This window comes from Colossoma macropomum, unplaced genomic scaffold (genome assembly GCF_904425465.1).
Source record: "Colossoma macropomum unplaced genomic scaffold, Colossoma_macropomum, whole genome shotgun sequence".
Lineage (NCBI taxonomy): Eukaryota > Metazoa > Chordata > Actinopteri > Characiformes > Serrasalmidae > Colossoma > Colossoma macropomum.
The window spans coordinates 15,377,056-15,404,678 of NW_023494800.1; the positions used below are offsets into that span (position 1 = coordinate 15,377,056).

The 27,623-nt window shown below is 39.3% G+C and overlaps 1 protein-coding gene across 1 annotated transcript; it reads right to left on the reverse strand.

Moving 5' to 3' along the window:
* Positions 1 to 771: 771 nt before the first annotated feature.
* On the reverse strand, positions 772 to 26,613 carry LOC118820643 (nectin-1-like). The gene is made up of 6 exons (XM_036589033.1): positions 25,710 to 26,613; positions 6,718 to 7,089; positions 5,553 to 5,852; positions 5,254 to 5,371; positions 3,443 to 3,594; positions 772 to 1,250 (listed from the first exon to the last, which is right to left on the reverse strand). Exons 1-6 carry the CDS (start codon positions 25,759 to 25,761, stop codon positions 772 to 774), a joined length of 1,473 nt encoding a protein of 490 aa, XP_036444926.1. The 5' UTR covers positions 25,762 to 26,613.
* Positions 26,614 to 27,623: the final 1,010 nt, after the last annotated feature.

Sequence of the window (27,623 nt, forward strand, 5' to 3'; positions counted from 1 at the left end):
CTAAATCGAGCTCATCATAGCTTGTGCACACTATACTTTCATTAAACTCTCCCATATCTAACTGATTTTAGGAACTTAGCTTTAACTACTGGGTACACAACATCTACAATATAGTACCTAGAATTACAAGCATCTGCTGTTTATTTTAAATACAACTGTCTGCTCTTGTAACTTGCTATGGAATGTGTATGAATGTATGGTGAATGTTTTCCATTGTTTTACCTAATGACCCCTTTTGTATTCTTGAACTTATTGTTGATTGTTAGCTGTCTGTATTTCTCTGAATCAGAGCTGCCTCTTTGTGTCCTTTGAAAAGGATTTCATGTTAAAGATTAAAAAGCTTACTCTGCTGTTACAAAAACAACACCACCATTATCTGATATAACATTTACAACTCATGCACACAACAATAGCGACAGTGCAAGATTTTCACAGTAAAGAAAGTGCTTGTAAAGTCTATCCATCACCGGCTCTACTAATTACCAACAGTATGTAATCATAATGTCCCAAAAGGAGTCTAATTTACTAAAACCTTTAGAGTCTGCCAGACGCAAAACAAGGCCCCTGGCCAGTTCACATATTCCTCAACAGCTGATCAGAGTCCTTTATTTTGGAGTTCAACAGGTGCATTCTAACTGCAGCTATTACTTTAAGTAAATCTTACCCAGATTTGTTCAGATTTAAATTAAAGTCACAGCAGGGTTAGAGGGAGCAGGGGAGGAGTTCTGGAATAGTGCTCTAAAGGTGGTAGGCAGATGCAGTATGTTCCTCTCACACATACCACTCTTCTTTGGAGATAACAGAACCGTCCATCTGAGGAACCATGTCCACAGAGATCTCCACTTCGGATCCATAGTCATACAGATAACTCTGTTCATCATATCTGCATCTCTGACTATCCTCCACCGTGCTGTAGGCTTTCATCCTGTTGTCAGGGTAACCATGGAACTCCTGAACACTTTCGCCCCCATAAACTTCTGGCTTCTTCTCATCGTTTGAGTCCTCAGGATAGGTCAGGCTCTGAGGAAAAGAGGGGCATGGAGGAAGGCTGCCAGCTTTTCCGAAACCATTTCCCAGGACCTGTTTCTTGGTACTGTAATCTCCTTTGAAAGTGCGTCTCTGGCGGTGGAAGAAGACTGCCAGCAGTGTGATGGCTGCCAGGAGAACTGTGCCACACACAACAGCTCCACCAATGGCAGCGCCAGCTCGCTGCTGCTCCTGAGACATGTCGTGGGAGAAGCTAGGGAATTCTGGGTTGGGAGAGATGGACAGAACAGGATATAAACATCCCTCTGACAGGCTCATGCCCCACAGTAGGGATGGGACAGTGTAAAAATTGATATCAATGACCAAAATGATCACAGTCTTAGGGATGTCCCACTCTAATCTGGGGGTTCATAATGGGAATTGATTCAGGCACATTGAAATTGATTAAGTATTGTCTATATTACACCCAATCAAATTCTCATGCTCTGTTTCTCTGTTTGTGATCTATTTACCCTTCTAAATCAATGTGTTTGGCATATAAAATATGAGTGCATGGCTAATAAATTTGAGTCCGTTTTCTGCCACTCATATACATAATCATGAATCGGTATTAAACATACTACAAAATGATTTAAAGTGATTTAAAGGAATGGTTTCATGAAAAATCTAATTTACACAATTTTAGATGTATGTTAATGAGCTGAGATGTTTGGTTTCCAAACTTTGCTTTTTTAACTTTGCGCTACAGCTATGATGCTATTGTTGCCAATAACCACAAGAAGTCAAGAGTCACCTAAATGTTTTTTGTAAATACATCCTCAAAACTCCTCTCAAGCCACATCCAGGTCTTCTTTAAGGTTGCACATTCACATTGTAGCTAAACGCAGCATGCAGCCCTTTAGACTTAAGTACTGCCAAATTCTGACTGCTTGTTGTCGGCTCGTCATACAGATAGCACAGTTAATATCTGTGATTTCTGTTTTTTTTTTTTATTAATAACTGTTATTCTTGAATGTTCAAACTGAAGATATATGTTTATAACAGAAAAACAGAAATGGCAAACGTAACAAACTGTGAAACATGTACAAGTAAAAGGTGAGTTGGAACTCAGCACAACATCTGTTGTCAAAAATAGCTGCCTGCTGCATTTAGCTACAAAGTGAAGCTTTGTTAATTCTTAGAATTTACAGTAAGTCACACTGTGCACTAAAATGGTGCTTCTCAAGCTCCAGATTTTCTAACCTACATTGTTTAGGGAACTCCAACTTTTTAGGGATAAAGCAGAACAACGGAATGAAAACCGGTTTGAGAACAACTGCACTAAACCACATCAACAAGTCTGTGCGACCTCAATGAAGACCTGGATGTGGTTTGAAGGAGGTTTTGAGAATGTATTAACAGAAAAGATTTTAATGACTATAAAACTATTAACAATGTTTTTAAAGATTTGAATGACTATTAGTGTGTTATCAATGTCTAAAGAAGCAAAATTTGGACACCAAACATGACTTGGCTGATTGGGGTAAAGAAAATTGAATTGAAAAAATCTACCAGTTTAGTGTGTCACATTATGACCACATATTAATATTTTACATTAACTGGCATCCTAGCACATTGTAACTAAATTGTGTGGCTGTATTATGAAAATTATTTTTAGACTGGGCTCAATATCGTCCAATACTCAGCATTAAATAACTCACATAAGATTAGGGTAAAAAAACAAGCAAAATACAGCACTGGGACATCGCTTGCATGCTTTGTACGGAGACTGTAGCTGTAGGCTTTTTGCTTCCACTGTGACTTTTTAAAACAATGCTAATCACACAAATCGAAATTGTTACAACTTGAAATGGTATGATTATCATTGGATTTTATGCAGCGGTATATCCTTAAAACCAGTAACTGTCCCATCCCTACCCCAGAGTTAAATCAGATTCAGGAAATTAAAAAAAAGAACGTAAAGGAGGTAAAAGAGATGACGGTAGTAATTCTGTCAGGCATCTAACAAACACTCTTACTCAAAAGAGCAGCAGACAGGTGGCATCAAGCATCATTCCAGATATTCAAAACATTCCAGATTCTGCAGAGCACGTGCAGCATTTCCACGAAGCAAGGACATAACATCGTAACATCAGGCAAAAGGCACTTCAGCTTCAAGAACAGACAAGACAGATCATGTCAAGTAGAAGTGTTCATACAGCAAACCATGCAATACAGAGGAAGCAGAAAAGAATGAGAAGCAATTCCAGAAGGAATGGACAGAAAGTACCAGCACTAAATATTAGTTTGTGAATAATCCACAGATGATGTTTCAGAGGCAGTCCACTTGAAACAGGTTACAGGTTAGTAAAAAGGGTAAACTCAACAGCATTCTCTTAGTGATTTCACATACACAGGAATAGGCATGCCAAGCAGCTGGGCACATGCATTTACCAGTGAAAATACCAGCACTTACCTGATACAGTGACTTCTACTGATGCTGAGCCTGTTCCAATGCTGTTGGTGGCATCACAGACATATGTGCCTGCTATCTCATAAGTTACAGGACCTTTGAAGATCAGTGTATCATCACGGAGCTCCACTGAATTTGGCATGGAGCCATTCAGACTATGAGGGGAAAAAATGTTTGATTTCAAGGAGTTTCCTTCTGTTACATTATTACAAGTTAATCCACTTAAAGTATAGACTTTTTAGCTGTGTAAACAGGAATCTAACTAATCTGTGCTTAAAGAAAAAATAATTAATTACAAAAGTGCCTTTCAGTATTGTGCAAAATGCTTACATCACTTTTTAGGCACTCTAAAGCTGTTAGAAAAATGATCAGCCTTTTTGAGACCTTTTCTATCTAGACCTCAAAAACAAGTTAATAGTGCTAGAGCTGAAGCACGTAAAAATCGGCCATCCTCTGTTGTATCACTCGCTACAGAGTTCCAGACTGCCTCTAAAAGCAACATCAGCACAAGAACTGTGCATCAGGAGCTTCATGAAATGGGTTTCATGGCTGATCAGCTTCACACAAGCCTAAGGTAACTGTGTGCAATGCCAAACGATGGTGTATTGTAAAGCATGCCGCCACTAGACTCTAGAGCAGTGCTAACACGTTCTCTGGAGTGATTAATTACATTTCACTATTTGCCAGTCTGATGGATGAATCTGGGTTCGGTGGACACCAGGAAAACTACCTACCAGAATGAATAGTGCCAACAGTAAAGTTTGGTAGAGGAGGGATAATGATCTGGGGCTGTTTTTCAGGATTTGGGCTCAACCCCATAGTTCCAGTGAAGAGTAGTGTTAGTACTACAGCAAACATTTTAGACAATTATATGCTTTAGACAATTTATATGTGGCAACAGTTTGGAGGGCCCTTTCCTGTTCCAGCATGACTGTGTCCCTGAGCTGTGTTTGGTATAGAGGAACTTCAGTGGCCTACAAAAAGTCCTGACATCAACCCCAGTGAACACCTCTGAGGTAATTGGAACATTGACTGCAAGCCAGGCCTTATCATCCAACATGTGGCTGACCTCACAAACGCTCTTTTGCCTGAATGGGCAAAAATTCCCCCCAGACACACTCCAAAATCTTGTGGAAAGCCTTCCCAGAAAAGTGGAGGCTGTTATAGCCACAAAGTTGTGATGGTCAGGTGTCCAAATGCTTTTGACCATATAGTATATTTTCCTTTCTTATACAGGTCAATATATTAAAAAAAACTAAAAACCAAAAAAAAAAAAACTACTTATCATGATGCAGATTTGTTATGACAGTAGAATTACTGCTTCACACATTCTACTTCACACATCACCCGGAGTCAGAAAAATCATCCATTTATCATGCATTGCCTGATGGCAGAGTGGCAGAGTAGTAAAGTCAATCACTCTCACATGAGAGACTGAGGGTTCGACCTTGGCCCAGCTCGAATATAAGACACAGCTCCTAATGCTACATTCAATTTAGTTATGTCACTTTCGTGCTGTGAATGTGTAATATGTAATGTAATTTAATCCATTTTGTCATTACAACCCTTAACCCTATTTGTATTGCAGAAAATCATTTCATGATGATGATAAAAATATAATTTATCGGGCAGCCCTAATCAGTATTTCCACTACATTAATACCATTTCAGTTGGTGTCCTACTAAATATATTCTAAGAATGCCAAGTGTGTTATTCAAGAAGCCAGAGGTAAATTCAAAGATAGTACATATGAATCCAATCTGCATGATTTTGCTAAGTGATTCAATCTTGTTCACTCTTTTCCGTATACTTACTATCTCCACTGAAACAAAGAGATGGCAGGGTTAGCATCAGCGAGGCAGGTCAGCTGAACATTGTCTCGGTTTATGTACCAGTTTCCATCAAAGCCCTCAATGATGACCTCTGGCTCATCTGTGGACAGAAGACAAATTAGAGCACTATGGTATATTCTGAGCATTTGATAATATTTTATTTTTTTAAATTACGTTAAAAATTTTTAATCATTAAGCACTGATGATTCTGTCAGAGAGAAACTATACTCATACTCTTTGCTACTTTGTTTATTCAGCAACATGCATAAATGTCTGCTTACACTGTATGTTTAGGGTAACGCTGTCTGTGTACTGTTCATCATTGTAGGTGGAGATACAGGTGAGCCGCTGCTGATGCGTTTCTCGACTAGGCACCACTATGTAGTCACTACGCACTGTGATCGTTCCATCAATATTACGAATCTCCTCAGTGTTTGCTTCACCATTTAACTCAGTGTCCCACGTGATCACACTGGGTGGCTTCCCATTGGCTGAGATACATGTGGCCACAGTCATTTTCAGGTCTTTAGATCCTGCCACTATTGTGGGTGTGGACAGACTCATCTGGACCATTGGTCGAGCTGCAGGTCAGAAAATAACAGACAACACATCAATATCAACACTCTTTCAGAAATGAACTGTTAAAACTAAGAAATTTATATGGTACTACTACTTTTTTCAATTATTTTTAAAATTTTGATTGGTATTGGTTAGAAAATGAAAAGCACTGTTCTGCAGGGTATCATTTAGTAAAAAAAAAAAGATTTTCCAGAACTAATGGACAAATAGAAAAAAATCTTCTAAATGTGCAATGTTTCCAGTTAAATCTTCTCCCTCCCCTGAATCTTGGCTCCTTAATCCCCAAAATGTAACACATAGCCAAGAAACAGCAAGCTGTCTGTGTTCCAAAATTGTGTTGTGAGCAAAACATCATGGAGTCAGGTCAGCCGTGTCAACGGTTCAGAAACGTATCCAGATTATTCTTGGCTGAACCACTTGAGTTCTACATGTCTCCACAAAGAAAATACCAATGTATACAGCTCACAAATCTGCCACTTTGACTCTCTGATTAAACCTGACTTATGTATTATGTACTGGCATATTACACTGGTTAGTGGCTGTCATAATCAATGAATGGTTTATTGTTAGAATAATTAGATCCATGTTACATAAATCATGTACTCATCCCCAAAATAACGGACAATGGGCTACTAATCAAACACAGGAGTCTTATAGCCTTTTCTGAAGCAATGCTGAAATTCAACTTTTTCATGAGAGCAGCTTCTTTTCTAACTAATAACATGTTTGTCCTTTTTCACTACTGCCTGAAGCATCTCTCCAATAGTTTACATAATTTTCTCTGTACTGCAGATCACCCACTAAGAAGTAAATCCGATCAGATCCATGCTAAAGTTTTACTAGTTTGAGGAATATGCTGGAGCCTACCATAAACAGTGAGGTTGACCATGCTCTCTCTGTTGCCAGCAGGGAAGGTGGTATACTCGCAGATGTATGCAGCCTCATCGGACAGTCTCAGGTTATTGAAGATGATAGTGGTGTCCTCCAGGGAAGGAGTTCTTTGGCGCACTGCCGGGTTCTTGAATCTCACACGCTCTTTGAAAGGCGGCAGCACAGACACACCCAGGGCAGGGTTGGCAATGGCCACGTTCTGCTTGGTTCCATTGAGGAACTTCTGCCAAGTGACCTGGGAGATCTTTACAGGTGGGTTACTGTTGACAAACTCGCAGCGCAGCTCCACCTGTGAGCCCACATAGCCTGACCTGTCACTGTCCATCTTCACCATCTGACCACTGCCAACTGAGGAAGAAAAGTAAAGGAGACAGTCAGCAGCCATTTAATCAAACCTGGAGGTACACTGCAGTTCAAAAGTCTGGCATTCATATATACATATTTAAAAATATTCAGTTTTTGACATAATTTGAAAATGCCCTTCACATTGTCTGTAAATTACATGATGAATGGACCAAAAGAAATGGGCCAAAATGTCTTGGAAAAAGTGACTTTACATTAAAAGTAAGGTACGTTTTTTCCTTCTCCTGTAAAGTTATCATTTTGGAGATACAAGGTTTTGTTCCGACAGTAGCGATATTGTAATGGTGCTTAAATTTTGCACCTTTGCAAGTTCACAGGTTTCAGATAATTGGTTGGAATTTAAATCAACTTCTGCCCTGTTCCACTTTCAACAGTGTACACTGCGTTATTGTAAGTTATCGTTGTATATGAAATTACAAAAACTCTAGGTTAAAACTATGTTATAACTTGAAACATGGGTTTCTTCATAAAAAAGCACAAATATTACAGGGCTGCCATGAGGAGAGGTCTGGAAATCATTAAACATGTTGGCCTATGTAAAATCATTATTGTATTACATTTGACTGCTTACAGCCATTTAAAAAATATCTTGTTCAAATATCTGAAATCCTCAGCAACTGCAGATGATAATGATATTAACATTTTTTCTAGTTCTCTCGTTGCCTTTGTTGTCACAATACAGGTACCACCGTGAAGGTCCTTCACCTGTGGATACTATACTGCAAATCTGTCTGTCTAAAAATAGGAGGGTTTAAGAGCTTCCGGCACAATAAGATACTGAAAGGGACTCCTCCAGCCAATAATCTGCTATTCAGATCCGTGAAGGGCGACTGTAAACACAGTCTTGTGCTTACCTGTGTGATTGCACGTATGTCTGCTAATGCCAATGGTGGACAGTGATTGGTAAACAACAGACAGGGGAACCAATCACTAACCAAAAATAAGACAGTGCTGAGTGCTGAGTGGAGGCAAAGTCTCTTATATAACCTTAATGCTAGATTGTTCTCTCTCTTTTTTTGACATCCATTTGGAGTTGGAAAGGCTGAGATAAGTCAGTATGCCACGCACTATTTATCTGCCTTAAGCGATGACAAACTGAATAAAAGGCTTTTCATTTCAGCTATCAGCATTTTTTTGGTTTGTCTGTGAGACTACAAAAGTGAAGCTACTGAAGAGCTGAGGTCATGTGTCAAAAATGCTTTTCATCTTATTTTTTATCATAAGGAAATAAATTCTAAATAACACCACTTTAAAACAGACTGTAAAATAAATGCTTGCATTGCCTACAAGCCACATAGTTCTTTCAGCATAAGGAGAAAGTAGTAAAATCATTTTTTTTAAAATCTGAGGGGATTAGATGTAAGACGACTCACTTGCATAAGAAAGGGAAAAGTCAAAGGAAAATAAGTGAAAAAGGTAGGAGGATGCAAAACTGGATCAAAAACATAAAGAAAATGTGCAAGACCTGGTAGACCACCAAAACTGTCACTATAAGAACAATACCTAACGCTTTCATCTTAAGAGAAAATAAGAGAAAATCAGAGATAAAGGAGAAAAAAAACCTGAAAAACCACAAGTGTTTCTATCCATCCTTCCACTGTGAGAAGACATTTTATCAGATCCACTTACTATATAGGTGCACTTTGTAGTTCTACAGTTACACACTGTAGTCCATCTGTTTCTCTGCATACTTTGTTAGCCCCCTTTTACCCTGTTCTTCAGTGGTCAGGACCCTCACAGAACAGGTACTATTTGGGTGGTGGATCATTCTCAGCACTGCAGTAACACTGACGTGGTGGTGGTGTGTTAGTGTGTGTTGTGCTGGTGCGAGTGGATCAGACACAGCAGTGCTGCTGGAGTTTTTAAAAACCTCAGTGTCGCTGCTGGACTGAGAATAATCCACCAACCAAAAATATCAAGCCAACAGCATCCTGTGGGCAGCGTCCTGTGACCACTGAGGATGAACTAGAGGATGACCAACACAAACTGTGCAGCAGCAGATGAGCTACCGTCAACCAACTTCTAAGGCTAAACTTTGGAAGTGTTCACTAGAGTCTGTCACTCTAAATATCTAAAAATATATATATTTATCTAATATTTACTTGGTATAATTTTCTGTCAAATGTGTTCTGCCTTTTTCCTGAAGCTGAAAAATGACTGAAAACTAAATAAATGAAAAAGTGGTCTCTAACTTTTGCACCGTATTGTATTTGAAAAGAAAGACAACGCTAAACTATAAAACAAAATCCAAAAAGGCCAAATCCAGAGTTAATAGCAAAATGAATAACCTTTCCAAATTCAAATACTGTCCTTTAATAACACTCCAGTCTATCTGATATCTGGGACAGGTGTTTAATAATGTTAAATTATGTTCTTAAATCTGTGGGTCCTGCAGGCTGACCCTTCACAGAATAAAAGTTCAAATGTATAGGCTACTAAATAAATGAGTTGCACTGGCAGGCCTTTAGAAGGCGGTCGTCCTACATTAGAGCAGACAGTGGGGTGCAGGCTGGCTTTTCCAGGCTTGATGGCTGCTTCTAAGTGGACACATAAATACAGCAAAGCTGTGTTGAAACGGGGGGGCCCACCACCACACACACAGAAGCTTGAGGGCGTTGGCCACTGCAGCAGATTACAGCACTCAGTCAGGATATTAAGGTCCAGGATGGCATCCAACTGCGTGGGAGAGGACATCAGGCCTTTGCCCTCTGCCTGCTGGTGCAGTAATACCTGAGCCATTACAAACAGTTCATTGGCTATAAGTACAGCACAGCTGAACTGGCAAAGGCCAGTATGAAGACATAGGCTAATACAGAGTATGCAATGTTAAGGTGGGACCACCAGCCAGAAACTGATTACAAATTCAGGTATCATAACCTGATTTTCCCTAGGGTAGAGGTCTCAAATCCACGGTCTTGTCTGTAATTTTGTCCTGGTAGGTATGACACCAGGTGGCCAATCAGTTACAACAATAGCTCAGTTGACTACCAGTGAAAACAAAACCCAAGACCAGACACTGGGCTCAAGGTCAGGAATTGAGCTGCAGTTCCACAATTACGGACTGTGCTGGGTAGTGTTTCCCCTGCTCTAACACACCTGCTTGATATTTAGCTGGAGAGTTATTAAATTGTGCACTGACCTGGCTGGCCCACCAGATCACCTTTATCCTTAACCTTATTTAAAAGATAATGCATGTATGGTATCTCCCTAAGACCTCCCTTGAGCTCCCTTAAAGCAAGGTGACACTCTCAGATAGGGCAGGACAGAATACACTTTTAAATGCTTCATCTCTAAAGTAAATTTTTTGCTGATGATTAATTGACATATAAACAATAAAGAAAGACGTTAAAGTTATAAAAGATAATGAAGTACAAGCCTAAAATGGCCAAATTGTCTGATAAGCTATCTTGTTTCTCAGCTGTCGATACGTACACCCAACTGACGACAGACACAGCTCGAACTCAGAAAAACAAACATAACTAATGTTATATGACCAAGTCAAAGGTCAGAACGTTTGATGCTTTTGCAAGACCTATGCATGGTGTCTCAATAAGTGTTTTTTGCATAAATTATTGCATTTATAATCAATTATTACTATTATAGTTATATGCAATAACTGAGATCCGCCTAGTGCCTATTTTTGATGTGCGTTTCATAGCCTTGGCTTATCAAAAACATGAAATTTTAGAAGACAACCCATGGTCATATAAGTAACTGCTATTAAAAATTCAATCATCATTTTAGTTTACTGTAAGCAACTATTGAAGTACAAGCCTACAGTGCTAAATTGGCTGATTAGCTATTTTGCTTTCTAACTGTCAATACATAGTAGCTCCTAACAGCTTAAAATGAACAAACACAATTTACTGCTGCCCTCTAAAGGTATTTTGGCACCAGTCAGAAGTTAGAACTTTTGTTGTTTTCATAAGACCCATTTCGTGCCTCAATGCAGTTTCTGGTTTCTTTTATTTCACACACGTGCCTCAACCCATCCGATAAAAGCAGACCCAATTCACATCCTGCTTGCAACTTTAACATACAATTGTGAACGCTAATGTATGTGGAAAATTACTGTGGTCAGCACAGATACATTTAATTAAAATCAGCTCAAATAAATGAGATCAGATGACGTTACATTCAATGTAATAATGGTGACAGGTCTAGCAGTGTCTACTGGTGGCAAAAACTGAGCCACAGATGCAAGTGACTAAAATCACTCTATAGTCCAATGTGGAATATGTGGATATGTGGAATAATACAGATAAAACAACATTGTGTCAGGCTGATGATAGACCTATATTTCAACAGTGCTTCCCCACTGGGCCATTCATTATGCACTACTACTAAATTATTACCATTAGCCAAGAATTCGCTTGGAATCTGATTGCTTTGGCAAATACCAACCGATTCACAACACCTTATAATCAGCTATGAACACAGCTTGATTTAAGGGGAAATGCAAGGGGATGTCACCCCTTAGTTACCGAAAAAAAAAAAAAGATTTCAGAGTGGCATTGAGTAGTGCAGAAGCTAATATGTTAAGATCATGCATGTTTGTTCATTTCATCTACAATATTTTAATGCATGAGAGGCCATTCATATTTAACAGAAGTAAAAAACCTTCAAATCAACTCTTCCTTAAAGGGAGAGGATACATACTGACAAGCAAGGCTATTCCAGTTTTAGTAGCATTTGAATGTATCTTACGCTCAGCCAAGTTTACTTAATTTTGTATAAAAGAAAGTTACTTACTAAAAATTATTCCCCCTTGGAAAATCATACCCCTTCCATCCCCTTTGGATTAATGACTTAGACTATTACCATGACATAAGCAAAATGAGATATAACCCAATGTATCTATTATAAATATCTCAATTTCATCCATATTTGAGATTTACACTCCAACTTACACTGCACTTACATGTTATTAGAAGCTTTTCATGTCAAGTTACAATTGCTTCTAATGTAGAAAGCTTAAACTTTACAATGAGTACTTTATTCTATATAAACACAAGCAGTCTATTAATGGTATAAGATGAGCTATCTAAAAAGGCTTTTTTTCTTGCAATCAAACATTAACTTTAAATATAGCTACAGTCATTTGAATTTTACAAATCAACCACTCATTGTGATGCCACAATTTAGTATTTTACAACCACATTTCTAACAATGATTACATGCATGTTGAAATGCACTGACAAATAAAGCTGATTCAAAGAAAGCCATGAGAAATAAATCCTAACATAACCATTTTCATGAGGACTTTTAAACTTGACAGACGCTAAGACTGGATTTGTCATCCGGTCGTGATGACCTGGCAGGGGACGGGAAGGCTGTGCTTCGTAAGACTGTTGTCATGGAACTAAGGACACAGGCTAATGAGAATTGAAAGCCCTCTGTGAAGCAGGACCCTGGCCTCTTTCCAAACTGCTGCTGCACAGTCCTGTCCTTTCACTTTATCTTTGAGTCAACAATAGAAGACACTCACCTTTCCACACTGCAGAACGAGTCCAGACAGATACAGTACACTAAACAGACGTGTGCTACAGAGTAAAAGACAACACAAAACAGAATTTCCCTTGTGATGGTTTATTTGATGAAAATAATTAGCTGTCTATCATTTGAAAGGAGGCCAAATTACATAGCGTATATTAATTTAATTTCTTGAACCCTAGTTTTATTATTTATTTATTCATTTTAAGACATATTATTCAGATAAATACAACAGATCATTTGTTACCATTTTTTAAATTTATATACAAGTTATGTAGTTACGAGAGTGAGCAACTGAAGTGCAGACCGACATGCGGATACTTACGGTTCAACGGATTAAAAAGCTGAGGTCAATGATGTACTAATGACAAAGTTGAGGGAAAGTGTGATCCTGTCCTTGAAAAGATAAGGATATTTTGTCAGACTGCAGCCTAGTTAACTACAAGGCATGTTAATCAATAAGTGGTCTCATGCTGCCTTTGTCTAACACATATGTCCACTCTAGAGATGAGCATGTCATATACATATGACCTCATCTCCACCCTCTCTGCCTGTGGACTGATGAGCTCTGGGCCTGAGCTGATTAAAAGCTTTGGGGCACTGCAGGCAGACTATTCAGTCTGCAACACCTAGCCCCAAGCTGTATGCAGGACCACGAGTGAACGCTATGGTGTAACCCCCAGCATTTTTCTCTGCGGTAGAAGACTACTAGTGCCGATATGTACAATACAGGCCAAAAACTGCACATTAACACAGAACAAAATGGTCTGACTATATATCTGCAGCAACAGTGTCCAACTAACTGACTCTTCATTCCTGGTGATTATCCCACAGACATTTATTGAAACTACCATTATTTCCATCCAATTCTTACATTCAGATGTTCCTGAAGGCTTGATCAACTGAGTAAGAGGTGTTATAAATAGTTACAAATAGTCTGTAAATAGTTAAAAATGGTCAATGTAAGAGACCATTATCAACAAAGATCATGAATACTTTCACAAAATAATCCAGATCACTGCCAACCAATATAATATTTTGGAAAAATCGTGTTTGTTTAAACTAGGTGTCAATAAACGTGTTGTGTTGTTGGCCAACTGACTTAATTTTGAAGAAGTTTTGAAAAAAAAAAATCACAACTTGCTTTCATTTTGGCCTGTAATGTGTTTGTATACTCATACTCCCACCCCCTATGATATTTCTGAGTAAAAGGATATTTTCCGAAGACAGCAATGTCATAATTATTTAACCCCTAGTTTTTAAATCACTGCTAGTCTGTATGGCTACAAAACTGCACTAAAACACAATTAAACCTTTGAAAACTCTATAATGACATATAATTTGCTTCAGCTGTGATATATAGACCCCAACCAGGCATGTGTTTAAGCTCAGCATAAGTTTAAAACTCATGGTACAGCAGCAAACAAACCTGGGTGTGGATGAAAGAGCAGAATTTCACCAAGAGGAATAAGACATTTGAACAGAACAACTAAGAAAAACCCTGTATTACTGCTAATGACTTGCAGTGTGACCTGATGAAGACAGGAACAAAAGAATCAGTGAACACCATAAGAAGAACACTACACAAGCAAGTCGACTTGAATATGCAAAAAAATATGGAAAGGCCTGTGGAGTTCTGGGAGACTGAGTGATAAAACTAAATTAGACTGTCTGGAGCAAGAAAGAACACCCCCATGGTCAAACACAGAGGTGGATCAGTCCTGTTATGGGGGTGTTTTGCTACTGCAGAATCTAGAAATTTTATCTGTGTGACTAGCATCATGGATTCTTTGAAATTGCAGGCCATTTTGGAGAATATCTGATGCCATCAGTACATAAAATGAAGCTTGGTGCTCATCAGACTTTCCAGCAAGACAATGATCCCAAGCATACATCTAAGTCAACCAAAGCTTGGTTCAAAGATCGGTTCTAGAATGTCCTTGAGTGGCCAGCTCAGTCCCCAGGTTTAAATCTCACTGAAAATCTTTGGTGGGATTTAAAGAAATCTTTGGTGGCACTGAAACCAATGAACATTAATGTACATGCAGAACACAGCAAAATGTTAACTGCTTAATTGTATCATGCAGTACACCTATCTAGGAGAATCTGCACGTGTTATGTTTCTCTACTATACATATACACCAATCGGGCATAACATTACCCCACCTCCTTGTTTCTACACTCATTGTCCATTTTATCAGCTCCACTTACTATATAGGTGCACTTTATAGTTCTACAATTACAGACTGTAGTCCATCTGTTTCTCTGCATACTTTGTTAGCCCCCTTTTACCCTGTTCTTCAGTGGTCAGGAGCCCCATGGACCCTCACAGAGCAGGTACTACTTGGGTGGTGGATCATTCTCAGCACTGCAGTAACACTGACGTGGTGTGTTAGTGTGTGTTGTGCTGGTACGAGTGGATCAGACACAGCAGTGCTGCTGGAGTTTTTAAACACTGTGTCCACTCAATGTCCACTCTATTAGACACTCCTACCTTGTCAGTCCACCTTTTAGATGTAAAGTCAGAGATGATAGCTCATCTGCTACAGCACAGTTTGTGTTGGTCATCCTCTAGTCCTTCATCAGTGGTCACAGGATGCTGCCCACAGGACGCTATTGGCTTGATATTTTTGGGTGGTGGACCATTCTCAGTCCAGCAGCGACACTGAGGTGTTTAAAAACTCCAGCAGCACTGCTGTGTCTGATCCACTCAGACCAGCGCAACACACACTAACACACCATCACCACGTTAGTGTTACTGCAGTGCTGAGAATGATCCACCACCCAAATAGTACCTGCTCTGTGAGGGTCCATGGGGGTCCTGACCACTGAAGAACAGGGTAAAAGGGGGCTAACAAAGTATGCAGAGAAACAGATGGACTACAGTCTGTAACTGTAGAACTACAAAGTGCACCTATATAGTAAGTGGAGCTGATAAAATGGACAATGAGCGTAGAAAGAAGGAGGTTGTCATAATGTTATGCCTGATTGGTGTATATCGGTACTGAAAACGGTCGATGATATTTGTTTGGGCCTGTGTTCTCTTAATGCTGTGTACAGCGATTGTGTGATTCAGCACTGACCTGGTTGAACTGCTGTGTACAAGTTTGGCGTCTTGTTACTTGCACACCACGACACCACTGCTGTCTGTATCAAAGTACTACCAGACATGACTTTTCTTTTTTTCTTCCTCAGTGATGCAGCATAATGAATAGTGATTGCAATACTAGAATAGGGGCCCCTGAAATGAACAACGGAGTATTCGATTACACATGCACACTTCAACTCTTCAGGGAATACCGATGGAAGATCATCCTCTTCTGCACTGAGTTATAATACCTCTTTGTGACGCAGTGCTTGGCTGGTTTGTGTACTACAACTTCCAAGAAAATTGTGTGCAATTTAATTACTCTGTTGTAACATTTGCTTCTTGCCAAGATACATTTAATCTGGAAGTATTATGCCTGTTCTAATCTCAATTTCAGTCAGTGTCCGGATCTAGCATGATTTCAGAGTGGCACTGAGTAGTGCAGAAGCTAATATGTTAAGATCATGCATATTTGTTAAGTTCATCTACAATATTTTAAGGCATGAGTGGCCATTCATATTCAACAGAAGGAGGAAAAAACCTTCAAATCAACTCTTCCTTAAAGCTAGCAAGCAAGGCTATCCCAGTTCCAGTAGCATTTGAATGTATCCTACGCTCAGCCAAATTTACTTAATTTTGTATAAGAGAAAGTTGCTCATTTTATTAAATTCAGAACTTGCAGATTTATATAGTCAGACACCCTGTCTTTTACTGTATGTCTTAAAAAAAGGCTGATATTAGACCACGTTAGGTAAGCCTACTCTTTTTAAAGCTATCTATGTAAAACATTCTTCAAAAGGATCATTTTGATCCTTTTGAAGAATTTCATATAAGAGAAGCAGGGAGATCTTAAGCTTTAGGGACTTAAATGCCCACCTCTGTAAAGTCTGAGAGGCCAGAGGTTCAGAAGATTCTCATTTGTAGTTCATCACAAAGGCTCTCACAAAAGCTATGAACCAAACTCACAGGGTGCTCACAGAACTACAGCAAAGTAAGAATTAATTCAGACATACATGGTCACACTGTTCTATGTCTTCTTCAAAAGGAAACTAAAACAGTGGTTAAAAACTTGGAAACCAATCAGAAAAAACTGCAGCAATGTGGCTGTTTCATTTCTGGAGCATGCAAAATACTATGCCAAGAATCTTTTCTCACCATTCATAAGCACAGAACAATTTGATCCAGATGGAAAGCTTTCCATGAGCCTGCTTCTGATTAAGAGAACCCCAGTGGGGATTTCAAACAAGTTCAAATGAGAGCACTCTGAACAGTATAAACCTGTTACACTAAAGAGCCAGGAGTTCAAAGAAAAGCATTTATTGTGCAATAATTGTGGTGTATAATTACAGTGATGGGTTTATGTAAGTTTTACAATGCAATTGATTACTAAATACATCTATCATGTTTCCAGTCACCTTTCACTTTTCTATCCAGTGCAGAAATTAACACAAAAAAACAATCCACACATCGAGGGTCAGTGCAAGTTCATTAAACATAACGCAAACTGGAAGAGAAAAGCTCATCTACATTTCAGTCACTCCAGAATGTGATGGATTCAGTCTACAAGCAGTAGCTGATCAGTCGATCAGTCAAAGTTTATATATTATGAGGTCTGAAACAGAGGTCATCACATCAGCCTGAAATGGAAGTCACCTGTTTTGGCAGCACAAAAGCCAAAGAGATCTCCAACTGTACACTTTGTTAGTAAGCTGCTGTTTGTTATCAGGTGCCAAACCTAATAAATTCTATTAATCAATCAATCACTCACTCAATCACAATCAATCAATCAAGGGAATCCAGTTTTGGTCCTGAAGGTTTGTGACCAGAAATCTACTAAATCTTGCAATTAGGATGAGTTGAATCAAGTGTGTTTGAGTGGGAAAATCACCAAACTGTACTGGACACCAGCCCTCCAGGACCAGAAATGAATACCCCTACTATAGAGTCAGCCTCTCAGACAGGGATTAAGCCTAGTCCTGGATTCTTTTGATGGAAAAACTCCATTCAGAATGCTGCATAGTCTAGGACTAGGTCTAATGTTCAGTAACCAAGCCCATAAAGCCTTACATATTGTCAGCCCCGGATCATCAAGTTATCACCCCCAGGGTACAAATATTTGGTAGTCAGGGATAGGTTAAATGACAGTTGTGCAGCACCATGAGGGCAGCATACTAACTGCGTGGCTGGGCACGTCATCTCTATAAACCCATATACATGTTTTTAATTATTTACTTTTTTTATTTATTTATTTATTTTAACAAAATGTTTGGTTCTGACTGCATAATCTGGGGTTTTAGAAACAAACCTCTTAAATGAAATATTTCAGTTTGGTATAATAAATTATATGTCACTTATTATTTATGGGAGGGTTACTTTGTTAACCTGCACTGGTTGCATAAAGTCAATAGCAAGTTGATAAGCAATATATTTTCCAAACATGTTGTGTCCTGATACGGCATGATGTGAGATAAAGTCTATTGCTGACAGCAGTACAGTCATCATTCTGCATATTCCAACATGCTACTGCAGTAAAAATAAACCTATAACAATGTTACGCACACATTAACAAGAACATATGGCAAATTAAACCCAACAACCAATGCAACACTTCCTTACAGAGCATGACATCGCTCCTGACAAGCACAGCATTTACCCCAATAAAGAAAACATAAAATCAGACAGCTGAAACGTACATAACAAAGACGAAAAACACACCAGCAAACTTAAGAACCCAAAACAGCCAAGCATCCTTAGCTAAAGCATACTGCCACAGCCGGCATGGATACTGACAGTTTGCAGATCACTGCCAACAGGGACACAGAAACTTTCTTCAACATGGGCTGACATTTTTTATTTGTGGCTGCCTTGGGTATCCTCTACTTTATTAGAGTATCAGGTCTTGCTTTTTCCAATCCCCCAGGCATGTCTTATGTATATCTGGTGCTTCAAATTCAAAGTACAGTCACATGAATGCTGAAAGCTTGACTGAGGTAATAGAGGATAAAATTTAGAAGATAAAAAAAATGGATATTTAGAAAGCAAGGTCAGTACTAGCCATAGCTCTTCACTATACGGTAGACGTAAACCCACTCTAACAAACGCAACCACCCAAACTCTAAGTAACCCCACTGTCCAACATGAAATGACACAATAAACACATACACACACACCTTTAAATCAAGAAACAACAACATTAACAACATTAAACAACTACATCTAATGTCCCTTTGGTGAAGGGGGTGGGATGTGCGGCATAGCTCTGCATACCATGTCTCTAGAGCCCCTTCTGCTAACCAGAGCAAGTAGCAGCCGCCACGATATAAATAAATTGGAATTAAACTGAATTGAACCACGCTAAAATGCACAATGAAAAGGAAACCACCTACCCACAAGCTTCAGCCAAAACAAAAGCCATCCATATTTATTCAGTTCAAAATAGAAACTGAGTCATGTTTACAGGGCTTGAAGATCTAGAAAAGGTCACCAGCACCTCATACTGTATTCATATCCCGTGGTGTTAGAGAAAAAAAGCAGGAAGAAGGTAGCATGTCTCAATATGACCTTGCCCATATTTCATTCATTTCATAACTCCACAGCACATTCTGGTAATTCTAACTAGAGTTGAGCACCAGTGCAGAATGCAGCCTTAAGCGAGGTATTATACTTAATATGATGTGCCAGGAAGCCGCGCAAGTCACCCCGAGAGCTATCTCTTTGAGTAATACTATTAGGCAGGGTTATCCACACTTGACAGTGTAACTGGCATTGCATGCTATGACATCCCTCCAAGATACTCAACCCTTAACTCTGTCTACTGCGCGGATTGATCACATGTGCTTGACGCTCTTTTTTCTGGTGGACAGAAGAAGGCCCCCTCTCCTTTGTTCCAGAGACTCTTTCCATTCTCTGATTAGAATGAATCATGATTGAATATCTGTAATCTGTAAGCTTTTCATGAACATTTCTTTTGATTGATTTTGACCCCCACCCACTTAGCGGTCGGTGATTTGGGGTGGGCAGTTGCAGTAGGCTGTGATTACTCTCTCTTCTTAATCACTGTAGCTCAGAGCGCTGTGTCCAGAGCCAGCTTTAACAGGGAATGGTTCAGTAGTATGACCTGTGGCCAGGCCCCAGCCCCTTACTCCGTGACCTGTGACCTACTGCATCGCATCTGTTTGGACAAGACTCATGATATCACCATGGCAACAGGCCAGAGTGTAACAGATGGCAGAAGCATACTCTGCAGCAGTTAAAGAGGGAACGCTGAGACCAGAAGGGGGAAAGTGGGTCAGGATCAGCCTGAACACAGCCACATGATGCTGGACACCAGACTGCACTTTGTACCAACCACACACACGCACACACACATATACATACCCGCCCAGAAAAAAAGATGTACATTTGAGTATGTTGAGAGCATTATCTGTCTGCTTTTCATATAACTGTGAAAAGAGCTTTTTTGTCTCGGAGATTAACCCTGAAGCATGTTACGTAATTCATAAAATCATCAGAATCAGTTTCTGGCTATTGTCAAAATTTCTGAAGAGGTAATACTGAAATAAGTCTCCATCAGGTTGAAGAAATAAGTACAAATGGGCAGACACTTACAACCTGACACTTCAAAAGTTAAGGTTACTCAATTTTCAGTAAATCAGAATGATTATGAAAATTATTCATAAGGAATGAGTCTTTTATGACCTTTATTCCAGTGTGCCACAAGTAAGTGTAGATCTTGCAACATACAAACAGTGCAAAACACAATATGGTTAGCCAGTCTAGCTGAATGTCAGAGTTGGGGATGTTCCAGTCACCTCCTCACATCCTGCTGTTTAGTCAGTTATAGTCTGAAGTCCAGTTTGTTGTCAAGAAAGCAGACAAATATGATAAAAGTATGGAGAAATATGAAAGGAATGGCCAATTTCTTGAGGTTAGCTTTTAGCTTAGCACCAGCCAGCATCCTGCACTTCTGCTTTTTCTCACACTGCCTGCAGCGCCGCCTCCCTTGGGCCAGGTTGCAACAAGCAGAAGACAGGCTGCTACTGACAGCATGAAAGACTTTTTACAGCAGCAAATTCCAGCATGGAATCTAATGCTTATATATGTAAAGAGGAGTGTATGGTAAGCACATACGAGACAAATTACAAACACTTTCGTTTTTGCCAGGCCCAGAGAAGTCGCTGCGTGCTTACACATATGCGCCTTTCATCTAGTTTGGGTTAGAAAACAATGATAACATTATTTCATATACCGCTCAGTTCTGTTTTCACTGTTTTCCACAATAAAAAATATTTTAGATTTGCTTCAGCTTTCAAACATGGTTCTATACAAAAGTGTAGGGACAATAATAAGCACCTGTTAATCTACAGAATACAAAAGCATTTATACACTAACCAGCCATTTCATTACCATATAGGTGCACTTTGTAGTTCTACTATTACAGATTGCAGTCCATCTGTTTCTTTGCATACTTCGTTAGCCCCCTTTTACTCTGTTCTGTAATGGTCAGGACCCCCACAGGACCACCGCAGAGTAGGTATTCAGACCTTGTGCTAGCACTCAACCACCATGGGCTCCTCTAAGCAGCTAGCTGAGGATCTGAAAATGAAGCTAATTGATTCCTGCAAAGCACTGTGGAAGTCAATACAAATTCTGGAACACTATCAGACAGAACTGTTTGTATGCTGGCCAGACCATTATATTATTATATTTGGCCAAACCAAATATAACAGCAACAGACTTGCTGGAAGGTTTATTCAGCTGACATGGGAGTTGTTCTACTGTGCAATGTTGCTTGCACAAACATGATCTGCATGGAAGAGTAATTCGAAAAGGAACTTTACCAGTGACCTTAACACAAAAGGTGTCAACATCTGAAAAATGCAAAACAACATCTCGATAAGCCAGAGGCATTTTGGAAACAAGTGCTCTGGAAACAAGTGCTTTAGTCACAATCACCAAAGGTATGTTTGGAGAAAAATGGAACAGCAACTGATAAAAGAAGACCCTGCCAACTTTTTAGCCAGGGAGGTGGATCTTTTGTGCTTTGGGGTTGTGTGGCTTTACACATGAAACTTTGAAAATATAGATGGAATAATAGATTCCACTAAATATCAGCTACTTCTGGAAGCAAATGTGACTCTTTAATCTAGAAACCAAAGCTGAAAAGAAACTCATTTCTACGACAGGACAATGATCAAAAACATACCTCGAAATCCACTATGTATTACTTCAAGAAGTGCACGCTGAACGGCCCTCACAGTTCCCTGACTTCACTGAACATCACCGAAAATCTGTGGGTAAATCTTAAATATGATCTACATGAAAGATGACCCAAGAATACTGCAGAACTATAAGCTACAGCTATGTAAGGAAATTCCTGAAAAGGTGAAGCTGATTTCTTAAAATAGTAATAGAACGACAGGCTGCATGCACGTGCAAGCTGTGATATTTGCCAAAGGGGTTGTTAATAAGTACTGATTTAACAGGGTGTTGAAAATTTGCATGTATTACAATTATTTTATCATTCTTTTATACAGCCTCTAACAGGGATTTCTCAATATCTTTCTTTGCCCTTTGTTATCAGTGTTGAACAATGAATAAAAGGCTCATAGCAGTCAAAAATAATGAAATGTTTTTCAAAGCCCTGTGCAATCCCCTAATCCTCATCATTTTTTAAAAAAACATATAACACTTCTAACTTCTCATCATTTGTAATTATTTATCAGTGAAATAAATGCAAATCTAGATAATAGGTGAAATAAACTTGATAAAACATGAGAACGTGAATGATAACTACATTAGGACTAATCAGGTTAATCAGCTAGTAATAACCTGAGGACTTGCAGCATTGCTCAGTCACATTCCAATAGCTATTAATGAAACCTCCTATGAAAGATTCTCATTGCAATTATGGTCAGCAATATTATTGTTGCATCCTTTTTGTGTCATGTTGTTCTGAGACCTCCAAACTTTGGGAATTATGGTATGCCTGCTTATTTTAAGTCACATTATTATGATTTAGAAAGGACGGAATGTAATGGCAGCAATGCGATAAAAAGCAAGGCATGATTCTCTGAGGCAGAAAAAAACCCCAAAAATGAATGTGATGTGGAAGAACAGTTTATGTTGTGAATCTAAATATCAACATTAATTAATCCAGTATTTATGAGGAATCCCGTTTACAAAGCCAAAAAAACCTGTGTTCATTAAACATAAAAAGAGAAAAAATGAAAGTGGGCAACTAGTTAGGTAATCTTAACATATTGCTATAGTATTAGGCCTGAGGATTACACATGGAAGTATGAATAAGACTTAATTCCTGCTATGAGTAACTACATTTTCACAGTTGGGGCTTGTCCACCAGCGTAAGCATTCACTTCTGAGGCATAATCTTTCTAAAATGAGGATTTGTGGCATAAAAACACCCAAAGCTCTCACCGAGGCCAATACCTCACAGACAAATATGAGCAAACACACACACACCCCTCTACTTAGAGAGTACACACAAAACTGTCTGCTGGTAACAAATCTGAACCTCTCGACTGCTTTTCATAGCAAATGAGAACCCTTATGGATGACTAATGTTTAATTAATTAATACTAACTACATAATCATGATATTTTTGTTTAAAATAAAATCAATATACACAACATTTTACAATACCACATCTAAACTAACCAAATGTTTATTCAAAAGAATCAAGATCATTTATCCCTTATGTAAACTCTTAAATTTAGCAACTAGTGACACCACTCTGGTCAGACTGAGGTCAGGACCGCTCTAAGATTTTCCTCTGTTCAGATTTTTTTCTATTTGAACCACTCTTTTGTTTACTTCTGCATTCTGGATCATCGTCATGTTATATGACCCACCCTTTTTTGGGTTACAGATCACAAAAATACTTATTGATATTCTGCTGTAGACTTTACTGATGCAATTTGAGATTCTGTCATCCCTCAATGACTGCAAGTTTCAATGTCCCACTCCCTCCGTCATGCATGTTGGGGATGAGGTTTTGGAGTTGGTATGTTCTGTTTTCTCCAAACACAACACTGTTTACGTTTACCGAAAAGTTCAGCTTTCTCCTCATCTGTCCACAGAACATTGCTCCAGTAGTGCTGTGCTACATCCTGATGGCCTTTAGCAAACATGAGATGGCAATGTGGCTTTTTTTGCTTTGTTTTTGGTTTCCTCTGGGTTGAGCTTCCATGATCAGTCTTGTCCAATGATTTTCTTATGAACAGAGCTATGAAGTGCAATGGGTGTCTGCAGATCCTCAGCTGTCAGCCTAGCATGGTATGTCATTTATTTGAGGATTCTATTGTATCTTGCAATGGTATGTGCAGAATGCCCACTGCTAGGGAGAAGAGCAGTGGTGATGAATTTCATCTGTTTGTAAACTATCTGCCTGACCGTTGAGTGATGAAGGTCAAAGTCTTCAGAAATCTTTTTGCAGCCTTTTCAACCCCTTCTCTACTATGTTCCTCTGCAGTCTATTTTGATTAAGCCATACTGCACTAGAACAGAAGTCTGTTCTGAAGATTAGATAACTGATTTTCTTATACAGCTGTGAGAATCAAACCCACATCTGACCCCTGAACCTGACTCCAAATATCCTCTTTTTCATTATCCTAGAGGGTCATTTACTTTATCCATCAGTGATCTTATCTGTTGAAACCATTTGTTCAATAAAGACACAGCGATATGAAATGCTGTGTGTTCTGCTTATTGAATAAAACATTACTTTGTGTTCCTACTATTTTTAATTTTTTGGAGATCAGATCACATTTTAGGAACAATCTGTTTCTCATAATTCAATCAGCATATACTAACGATGTTCACCATAATTCGTTTGTGACTGTGCCTTCGGTCACGCATCCCATCATTCTGATATTGTAAACTGACTGCCTGGCTATAAGAGCATAACATTAAAATTCGTGCCTCGGGGTCTAAACCCTTGTGACATGTGGCCAGGGAAAATACTCATGCCCAACAGATGACTTGAGCGAGAACAATTCATTAAATGACATGCTGTAATCTGATGTACTGTGGTGAAACACATTGGCAGTGCAGGATATAAAGCACATACAAATAATTGCAGCAAAAATCCTGATATCTAAATCCTGTCAAACACATTGTGCACATGGCACTGTGAGAGCTGTTGCTTTGTTCTCTCACTCGTGCTGATTTTGCATGGCTATTAGGAAAAACAAGAAATAAAAACACCAGATGTTTCTTCTGCCCTTTAAAACCAATCATAAGCTAGCATTTGCTGAGAAACAAAAAGTATAGTAGTAAAACTATGGTAGCTTAAAGAGTTCCACTATTGCATCATGAAAAGCTTTGTTATATATAACTGACTTACTTGCTAATACAATAGTTGTATAGAATATTCTACTTTAAAACAAAAATCATAACCTTAAAGTCAAATTTAGTCATATTAAATTGAGGAGAGTACATGCTGGAGCAGCCTTTAGGTATGCACAATGATATCAGAGTCATTCAGGAAATTCAGGTAACTGCTTAACAAAATTATGGGCATCAGACAGACGTTTCGATATTTGATGACGTATTTATTGTATTCCTGAGGAGCTGAATGTACGGGTGATGCTGGGTTATACTGTGCTAAAATTTCATTCATTTTGTAACTCTATAGAAATAAATGTGGCATTTCTCTGTATTGCCAAACCAGGTGGATCAGCTGTCTATTTCTACACTGTATAAATGTTTATGTATTGCCATTGATTTTAGCAGAAATGTACACTGGCTATCGGCACCGTCCCACAATTCCCATATCAGTGCATCCCTAGTTTTCTTCTTTTTCCTCTCTGGGGTTTGCAGACCATGCAATAGACCATATCACTGTTTTAATGCTCAGTGGGACAGCTGTTTACCTTCTATGCACACTGCCCAGCCTGTTTAATGGGTATAAAACAAACCCCAGCCTCAGTAAACACAAATTTTACTCCTGTAAAAACAGTTGTTTCAATGCATCTCTCTGGGGACATCAATAATCTTAACTTACCTGGCACCAGGAGGGCAGTCATTAGAGCAAACACCAACGCCAAAGTCATCATAGCCTCTCTTTTCTGAAACCTCAACTATTCACAGTGGTGGATGTGGTAGAGGGCGAACTTCAGGTTCAGTTATTAACTGAGGGATAGTCCAAATTCCCATTTATCGGGAGAAGTTCTCTCGCGGTCGGGAAAGAAAAAAAAAGCCGACGGGGTCTCCAGCGTTGTTCACTCTCAGCCTCGTTTTCTCTCACAGTCCCGCACAAACTGCTCGGAGCCCGCCTGGAAATGTGAACTTCAGAGCCGCGCGTGGGCAGAGGATCGACCATAAATCAGTTTAGCGAACAGGCCTCTGAAATGAATGCCAATAACAACCCACAGTCCAACGACATCTAACGATATCTGCTGTGGTGGTCTGTTCTACTTATAACTTACTTCTTGACGTCCGGGTGATAGTTAGCCTAGCCGTGCTCGCTCCCTCTGCTGTAGGCTTGACATCTTAGTCCAGTCAGGTAACTGTAGCTCCGGCAAAAACTCTGCCTTTCTTCACTCCGCAGCCGAACGAGTCACAAAAGCTCCAAATAAGTTCTATTGGTCAGTTACACCACCTTAAAACAGACAAAATGTCGCGAACTGTCTTCTCTCTACAGCTCGCCTGTGTTTCTCTTGATGAAGGTACTAAAGGCGATTAGAGCTCTTGTAGAGGAGGAGGTGGAGTTCAACTGAGCGAACTGACATGATGCTAACAGGCAAGTGTGCGCGAGGCTGGTCTTGTCTTCTTCGCCAGCTTCTCATTCTAATTCTTCCGTTCCACCTTAAAGGGCGCAGCAGTAACATTCTGGTGCCTCACATTTAAGGTGGAACGGAAATTCGATTAAGACGCCGGCGAAGAAATAGCTTCGTTAAGCGTGTGTAGGTTCACAGCTGGTCCAACTTTTTGTTCATTGCGAAATATGCGCATGGACAAGCCTTAACCCGTACATGAAACTTTTCTATAGTCAGCCTAGCTTTCTAGCCGTTAGTACAAATTAGCTTGAATATTCATTCAGTTTTTGTGAGGTTACACTGATGAATTCCCAGGCATTTTTGAGTTGGAGCCCTAATTCCTGTTGGAGACATCACCTGGACTGTTCATACTTCTCACTCTGCAGCTTTAACGTGTTATTTTTAGACCAGAGGATACCAAAAAGAGAGGAATAGCACCTAAGAGCATTCAGTTCCTACGCAAATAGATGCTGAATGTTCTGAGGAGTTCCACTTCAGTTCTAAAGGGAACTTAGTGCTGGAAAAGGTTTTGTACTTTTTTGTACGTGTAGTGTTTTTAAATACTTTTTCTTCCACTTGAGTCATTTTTAATAAACTAACAGTTCTTCTATTATTAGAGATGCCACTCTTCCCACATATGTTCCTAATCTACGAGCTGTGATAATCACACTTCATACACTGGGTAGGTCTTGGAGCAGAGAAACCAGAGAGCATGGAGACCTCTGGACTGGGATTGGAAACAACTACACAGCAAATTCATCTGTGTGTTCTGTATCTCAGTGTTTCTGTATCTCACACATAAAGAAACCATCTCCCCCATGTGGTCAATGGATGCTCATGCAACCCCTAAATCATTTTAGCTTTGGCTTTTGTAACTGAAACCAGTGCAGTTTTTCCCCCCAATCATCCATATCAGATAATTCTAGTCTCAGTCTATTTAAGCATCAGGAAATTCCGTTGGTGGCCTGGGACCGTCCTGCATTGCGTACTGGTGATTTTCCTTTCCTTAAATACATGATTCAGCTCTGTGGGCTTGGTAATTAGCGAATGGGTCCAATCGAGTGAATTGGAGCAGTCTGCAGTTCAGGGAGGGTGAGTCAATGCTTCAGTAAATAGTCTAGCTTAAAAATGTTAGATGGAGCAAAAGCTTTACTGAGTTA

What these genes read in the sequence shown, in the direction of transcription:
- LOC118820643 (XM_036589033.1), bottom strand. Translation starts at nt 25,761, where the DNA reads ATGATGACTTTGGCGTTGGTGTTTGCTCTAATGACTGCCCTCCTGGTG. An exon ending in CGTTACCCTAAACATACAGT is followed by an intron (nt 5,372 to 5,552) that starts GTAAGCAGACAT and finishes TTCTGTCCACAG; the next exon opens with ATGAGCCAGAGGTCATCATT. An exon ending in TCTTTGTTTCAGTGGAGATA is followed by an intron (nt 3,595 to 5,253) that starts GTAAGTATACGG and finishes TTCCCCTCATAG; the next exon opens with TCTGAATGGCTCCATGCCAA.